The sequence below is a fragment of the Cladosporium halotolerans genome, assembly GCF_011745625.1.
Source record: "Cladosporium halotolerans strain TM138-S3 chromosome Unknown Sca147, whole genome shotgun sequence".
In the NCBI taxonomy this organism is placed as follows: domain Eukaryota; kingdom Fungi; phylum Ascomycota; class Dothideomycetes; order Cladosporiales; family Cladosporiaceae; genus Cladosporium; species Cladosporium halotolerans.
In genome coordinates this window covers 206-8,049 of record NW_027191597.1, presented here as the reverse complement: position 1 = coordinate 8,049, position 7,844 = coordinate 206, and the positions used below count along the sequence as shown (strand labels likewise).

The 7,844-nt window shown below is 52.7% G+C and overlaps 1 protein-coding gene across 1 annotated transcript; it reads right to left on the bottom strand.

Annotated features, from left to right (window-relative positions):
• Positions 1–5,590: 5,590 nt before the first annotated feature.
• On the bottom strand, positions 5,591–7,018 carry WHR41_09647 (uncharacterized protein; the record flags this gene model as incomplete). The annotated part of the gene is made up of 1 exon (XM_069378249.1): positions 5,591–7,018. The coding sequence occupies one exon, from the start codon at positions 7,016–7,018 to the stop codon at positions 5,591–5,593; it is 1,428 nt and encodes a 475-aa protein (XP_069224920.1).
• Positions 7,019–7,844: the final 826 nt, after the last annotated feature.

The following is a 7,844-nucleotide window of genomic DNA, read 5'->3' as shown; positions in this document are numbered from 1 at the left end:
GACGGTCCGTGGAACTTCAAAGTGTTCATGCGAGCGAGAGATTTCCTGCCAGGCTTGTAGTTCGTCACATATGAGCGCCCTTTCTGCTTTTGGCAGCCTGCTATGCTTTTCTCTGAGGTGGGTACGCGCGTTATCTGGCCAAACGCAATAGTGGCAGGTCTTGCATAGTATGACACGATACTCTGGTAAGCATGTGAAGTAGTCTAAAGCGCTAGAGATCTCTCGGGAAGACATCAGGACACTCGTCAGGGCCGGCGGAAATGGATCGTGAAAGGCGAGAAATAACAAAGATCGAAGGGAAACATGGGAAGCGTAAATACCTTCTGCCTACTGTTTGCATCTTCTCTACGCGTAAATGGCGCGTACTTCGCGCGTTGCTTCCGCGCTTCTAATATATCTGTTACAGCCTTCATTTGAAAGAAAGAGTCGTTTGGCTATACTACTTAGTGATCCTTCATCGTATTATTCCGCTTTTGGTTCATCGCTTGATGGCTTGTCGTTCCGCTCCGAGTACAACGTGAATGCTTCATATGCCTCAGACTGCGCATCGTAGTAGATGTGGACAGTTTGGCCAGTTCCTCTGGAAATCTGGTCGTCCGTCCTCATACGGACGGTAATATGTGGTCTCGAATCAGAATGACTCGTGTGTAGTGGGTTTCTAACGAAGTGGTCAGACAGCTCTCGCTCTTGGGCAAGCTTGTATTAATTACTTGACAAGCACATCCGTAAAATGTGCGCAATCAGGAGTGTTCCAGACTTCGCGCGTAAGATTCTGGATCAGTCGACGTCTCCTTGCATCACGGATGCGTTGAAGGAACTTGATTGTTGGGATGCGTCCAGTCATAATGGAGATACTCAGGATGTCTCGAAATGGCGATGTTGGCAAAAGGAAAAAAAATTGGGAACATAGCACAATAAATATGTTCCCGTCGTCGTATCACTCCAAGTCGGATGAATGAATGAAATGCGGGGCAACGCTCAGCTGGTGGATATCACTGGACTAGCCACAAGTTGCTGGAAACACGCTACTGTACGCGCGCGCTACCCCGGGCGCTTAAACATACTCACGTGACATGATCGCAATTTTACTCCTGCAAGCCTGCCCTCTATGTAAGCACTATCTCACAATACAAAACTCAAACTCATGCAATGCAATGCCTACGCGTCCTCGCCAGATCGGTGGCATTGAAGTCGAGACTTCAAACGTCGTTTAGGGATATTTTGGGGCTTACCCATCGTTTTCTATATATGGGTGTTCCGATGGCAAAGACTGTGGGAGCTGCCACGTGTGAGCTTGATGCTGAACCTCTTCATCGATACAGAGCAGGTGGTTATCACCCTCTGCATCTAGGCGACCGTCTGAAGTCAGGACGATATGAGGTCCTGCACAAACTCGGATGGGGCGGTTATGCCACTGTCTGGCTTGGGAAAGATCACGAGTTGGTACGATCCTTTCTTTGTAGAGGGTATATTCTGACAAGCCACAGTCTAGGGCTACCTGTAGCGATGAAAGTTCTCGTGTCGGAGTTATGCGACGAAAACCACGAAGCATCCATGTATCATCATCTTTCGTGTGGTCCTGCAGAACATCCAGGAAAGGATAAACTGCCACAAATGTTCGATTCTTTTACCTTTGAAGGGCCCAATGGTGTGCACCAGTGTCTCATTCTGGAGCTCCTTGGCGCATCGATGTCATCGATGTCTGAGAATTACGAGGCCAACCGGCTTCCAAGTGGCCTAGCATGGGACGTGGCCAGACAAGTAGTACAGGCAACGTCTTATATGCACGATATGGGCATAGTACACGGTGGTAAGCTGAGCCCACCCTTATGAAAAGTTCATTCTACTAAGATTTGCTATGTATAGATCTACATCCGGGAAACATCGCGCTTTTGACCCCAACCGTTTTGGGAAAATCAGCCGAAGAAATCGTGGCATTAATGGACGCACCAGCCACTGCAGACGTTCGGGTGTCTCACGGACAAAGGCTCACCAACCATTTACCGCAATACCTTGTACTTCCTTCAGCGGTTCCTCAACCTAAGTCGGCGACCAATTGCAAGGTGAAGGTGATAGACCTTGGCTCCGCATTCTTCTCTAACCATCACCCGAGCACAATGAGGATGCGTTGCCCGCTCCCGTTCCGAGCCCCAGAGGCAGTGGTAACAAGCCAATGGGATAAAGAAGCCGACATTTGGTCCCTCGGTTGCACAGTCCGTACATGCATTGTCTAGCAGCCTACGCAGGACTGACAATTTGACAGATCTTTGCCTTGATCGTTGGGTATCCGCCGTTCGACTCGTTCCTGTTTAAAGAAAAAGAACTAGTCAGCCAATGGATCGGAACTTTTGGCGAGCTTCCCTCGGAGTGGCAGGGGTATTCTACCTTGCAAGATATTGGTAGGCCACAACCGCAAGATATATAACCTTTCGGTGGCGATCAATAGTATTGACAACCAGGCAGATTCGGCTGAAATGGATGTCGGGAACCTTAAAGATTGGCTACGCGAGACATATCACGATGATGATAAACCACCGACTCTCACGGACACAGATTTAGAGAGAATTGGGGGGTTCTTGCTTCGACTTCTCCGGTACCGCCCTTCTGAACGCCCTTCAGCTGGAGAGATTCTAACAGATCCTCTTTTCGGTCCACACACATTTCGGGTTGACAATTTTGCTAGACAGTGAACGTATCTGCATTTCAAATCAGATGACTCCATCAACGCTGTATGGCCCTGATAGTTCAGCGATTTTCCCATGCTGCATTTCGATCTCTTGTGCGTGCTCCAGCGTAGGTGCTGTACCTAATAGATAACATGTCTATCATACCCTCTTCGCCACCCAGCCACAATTTTGTGCACACTGCTTTTTTCTTTTTTTTTTTTAATCATACTGCATTCAAGCTGAATAGCTTATGGCACGTCGGCTACCTTCGCGACAATCTATGTGGCTTCTAGGTATGCTCCCGTCTTGATATTTTCTCGTACAGTTCAGCTCGCCGTCCCGACTTCACCGAGCCGCCACCGCGTTTGGGCTTTGTGCCATCGTACTTTCTTGCCATTTTCACACCCAATCTCCCCCTTACTCTTCTCCGTCTCTCAGTATCACTTCCCCCTCATCCACTATCTGATCCAGTCGTTCAATGTCCCAATAGTCATCCCTGTTCCCTTCTATGGCCATTGGCCTGCCCGCTTCTGTGTTTCCGACGAACCGGAGGACTTCTTTAGCGGCTTCGTCTCTGAACAGGCCCTCCAGGTCTGCTCGGTCTCGCCTGGCGCTGATAGAGACCTTTTCCGCGCGCAGCCCCCGCAGCATAGTCTCGCTGCCTTCGCCACTTCCGACAATGCAGCAGGAGGTGGCCAACTGTTTGACCGCTCCCGCCACACCACCAGCATTGCGCATCTTCGACTTTGCCGATCCTGAGCAGGTGGGCTCCTGTGACCGCATGGCCAGACTTGAGCTGCAGGTATCGAGCTGCAACCGACTTCTTCGCGTTTGCGATGTCTTCGTCGATCTTGGCTTTTGGTCTCCACCTTGCCTCGACGGCTTGCTTCACGTACGACGGCGAGGCCGATCGCATCTCTTTGGACTGTTGCTTTGCTGCTCGTTGTGCCGCGGCGTTTGCTAGTTCGTAGCCTTCCACGTCTTCGTCGTTCTCCAGCCATGTCAGGACCACTCCACCGCCCGCATCTTCAACACGCTGCGCGTGTCTTTTGATGCTAGCAACGATCGGTAGAGTCCATTGGCCTTTGCTTCGATGGCGATCAGTCCGATCCGCGACTCTGTCACGATCTCTGCGCGGCTGTGATCTGCTTTCGAAAGTGTCGAGACGAGATTTTTCGTCACCATGCCGATCGCGTGCAAGGCGGCGTCGGCTGTTGTGATGTGTTTGCCTAGCGACGACCCTCTCGTCTTCCATGCATGTCGCTCTCTTCATGCCACTCCCACACCAAAGCTCACGTCCTGTTTCGTGCTTATAAACAGTGTTAGCTGATGCGAGTGGTCCGGTTGCATTCTTTGAGGCATGCTCGAGTAGCCTTGGGTTCGAACCACCGGGCTTGCCGTGAGTGGGTCTGCTCTGCGGAGCAGCTGGAATCCATACTCGGTGTCGTAGCTGACGTGTCTCACTATCTGCTATGCGAGTCTGCTTCCAAACGATCTGTGTGTCTTCTCCGGCCTCGTCCAGCCGATGCTTGACGGCTGCCCTGTTGCTTCCTCGTGACGGTGGAGCTCACCCAAGCGGAAGTTGGCGGGCAGGAGGTGGTGCGTGGGGTGGTCCCCGTCCGCATTGAGCGCCCGCATCGCAAACTTGGTCTGACGGTGGTCGAGGAGGTCTTGGGCATTGGGTAAGCACGAAGCTGCCTGTAGAAATGCTCGAGGAGTCGACCTCAGCAGCCCTGTGATGGCTCTTGCTTGGCTGTTCAGCAGTAGCTGCACTTTCCGCAATCGGTCTTTCTGGCCCCTCCACCAGATCTCCGATCCGTACATTGCCACGGAGGTCACTGCGGCCACGGCCACCCTCCGCATCAAGTTGACGGACAAGCCGCCATTACACCTGCTGAGGCTGGATACCCGCTGCAGAGCCCCCTTGGCGCTAGCCATCCTGTTCTCGAAGTGTGTCTTGAATGACAGCTTCGGATCGAGCCAAAAGCCGAGCCATCTGGTCGCCCCCTGCTTGATGGTAAAGGTCTGCTGTCCGATGCGGACGGCCACGAATTTTGCGTCTTGTAGGATCCTGCGACTTCGGCTGAAGATGAGTACTTCGGTCTTGCTGACTTCAAATTCGACTTTATTATCCGAACCCCATTGTATCGCATCTCTGGCGATTGCCTCGAGCTGCCTTGCGCCGTCGTCCAGGTCGTGGCACTCTGCCACTAGCCCAACGTCGTCCACGAATGATATGGCTTGAAGTCTCGCGTGTCTATCTTCTAGCCACTGGAACATTTCGCTGACGGACAGGATGAACAGTATCGGCGATATCGGTGATCCTTGCGGCAGGCCTGCTTGGATACTGCGGGTCTCGCCCGTCCTTCCGTCGATCACCAACATGGCCTTGCGGTCTGACAAGAACGAGTCCACCCAGCGCACCATGTTGCCCGCTATACCGACTTGTATCATCCGCCAGATGAGTTTTTGTTTGTTGACCCGGTCAAAAGCGCCTTTGACATCCAGGAGCAGCGCGAGCGCTACTCGTTTCTGGCTCCATGCACTCTCGACTTTTGCAACGAGCTGGGTCACTGCGTCTGACGTTCCCCTTCCCCGTCGGCAGCCGAACTGGCCTCGATGGAAGATGTCGTTTGTTTCGCAGTAGGACGCGATCCAAGTTGCGACCGCCCTCTCGACCACTTTCCCAAGACAGCTAAGCAGGCTGATGATCCGATATGCTTTCGCGACGCTGTACGTGGGTTTGCCCTGTTTGCGTAGGAGGATGCCCTTCGCGGTCTTCCACGTGCAGGGATGATATCCCGTGCGGATGCATCCTTGCACTGACGACTACGATATGCACCTGTATCGTAAAGACGTTTTATGTCCTGATGAAAGCCGTTGCGGAAGCGTATCGACGTGATCTCCGACCCCCTCGCCGGCTCTCAGCCTGTGACGTGAACGTAGAAAAGAAGTAGCTCTCGAAAGCGGTTGACCATGCGTAAGTGTTTCTGCACTCCCACCCTCGACCACTCGCGAGTGCCTTTCTTGAACATCTTCTTGCCGTCTGGGTCTACTAGAGCGCGCCTAATTATCCACTCCCGCTTGGTCCATGTCACATCATCCTGTAGCTGCTCGAGCGGCATCTCGAACCGCTCCTCTTGCGTCCTCGCCCACATCAAATGCTTCCACAGCCTGTCTTTTGCCTCCTCGACGACGCCTCTCACCATGATACCGAAGCGAGCGGCGTCGATCTCCCTGCCTTTATACGACATCACTTTTCGATCGTCCGACCAAGATATCGCGCCTGCGTTGCCGTTTTTCATCGCAATACTCTTGCCGTAAGCCAGCATGCTGAGAGCCTTACTCATGACGCTGTACAAGTATTTGTCCCTCTCCTGCTTGAAGCGCTCGTCGTCCTCGTCGCCTTGATCCTCCCTCTCCCCTGACGGCAGTATGACCTCGACAGCGATCACTCGCGCGCAGTAGACGACGCCGGATAGCATGTAAGAGAAGTCGTTCGCCTGCCGCAGCCGCCTCGTCTGTTCGTTGATGCCTAGAACGGCAAGAAAGTGTAAGATTGCACTTTTAAACGTGTCACCTCTCACGCGCTGAGACATGAGCGACTTGTAGAATTCTAGCAGAGCATTCTCCTGAGACCTCCAGTCCCAGCCGTTCTCGATGCTCTCACACACTCGCCTCAGCAGTTCTTTCTGCCCGCTTTGCCACGGGTACAGCTTGAGGGAGTCTTTGCAATCGTCGACGACGGATTGAGTGTCCAGCCTGTTGTTGCTCTCACCGTCGCTGTCGCTTTCTCTGTCGCTCTCATAGTGACTCTCGCTACCGCTCTCGTTATCGCTCTCCTCGATATTGTCTCCGCCTTCGCTCTCGCATAGCCTCTCGCTATCGTCGCAGCTTTGAAGTACTTTCAGACTGTAGCAGAGCAGCCGTGCCATGTACACTGCGTACGTCTGCTGACTCTCGACGTTTTGCAGCCTTGAGAGCGGTCGCTGATCGATCTCGGAATGCTTCGCACTTCTGACCCATCTACGGGTCCCGTTGTCGAGCGACGAGAGACCTGCGACGCATTTTTTGATTAGAGCGCTGTTTAGATCGACCGCCTTTTGAAGCGTGTGTTCGTCGCGATCCGGTAGTCGAACCGCCTGACTCAGATGCCTCAGATTGCAGCCGGCGACGTGTTCCGCCCAGCCTGTCTTCTTGAACCACAGAGTGTGATCTGTCTTTGCTGTCTTCGCTCCTGCTATCTTCAGTTCCTCGTCCAGCTTCTTGTCATGCTCCTTCCAGTCTGTTACAAGCGCTGAGATGTCGGCTTCATCTAAAGCGCTTGTCGTAGAAGTATTTCCAGTCGACATCACTGCTAGAGTAGTCTCTTGGCCGTCTGCTTGCTCGGGGTTGCTCTCATCCCCGCTATACAAGACAGTGAAGTACCTCTGCAGACCGGCCGATTTGAAGAATGTCTGCACCCAGATTGAGTCCCAGTGCGTCTGTTCCTCTGCGATAGGCCCCACTTGTGCACTTGATTGCAATGTATTCGGATGCCATTCGGGTGGGCGCTAATATACTAGTACTCCGGCTCTCGACAGATAAACGCTTTTTGCGGTTTGCCTAAAGCTGCGAAAGGCTGCTCTAACGGCGGCGGCAGCGGAACAGCTTTCGCATTGTGCAAAGGATTTGTGTTGCTTTACCACTTCGGCTCGCTCTTTCTTGCTGACGACGTGATTCCTGCTTAGATGATCCGCGAGACTTCGGATCGCGTAACCATGTTTCACGCAATTCAACACTCCGTACGCCTCGTGATATTCCAGAAATCGGCTAGCATTCTCCGTCGTGATCAGTAATCCTGTCTCTAGCGCTCTTTGTTCGCTAACGGCATTTTCTTGCATCTTTAGAGTGTAGTCGCGGCGGGCGCTTCTCTCTTGCCCGACTGCCCAGTTTGCTGCGGCGTCGTCTCGCTTCAGCGTAAGCGGGCGAGAATTGCAATTTTGCCCGGCTGTCGCACACGCTCACTGCGTTACGTATACGTCCCCAAAAAACGCGAAAGCAATGCTGTCGTGCTATTGAAGCGTCATAGATAATTGTGCCTTTTTTTCCCTTTTTTTTTTTTTTTCTTACAAGTCGCGAATTAGTCTGCGTCGCGCGGACACGAAGCCATAATGATGATGATGAATTTACTCCGCC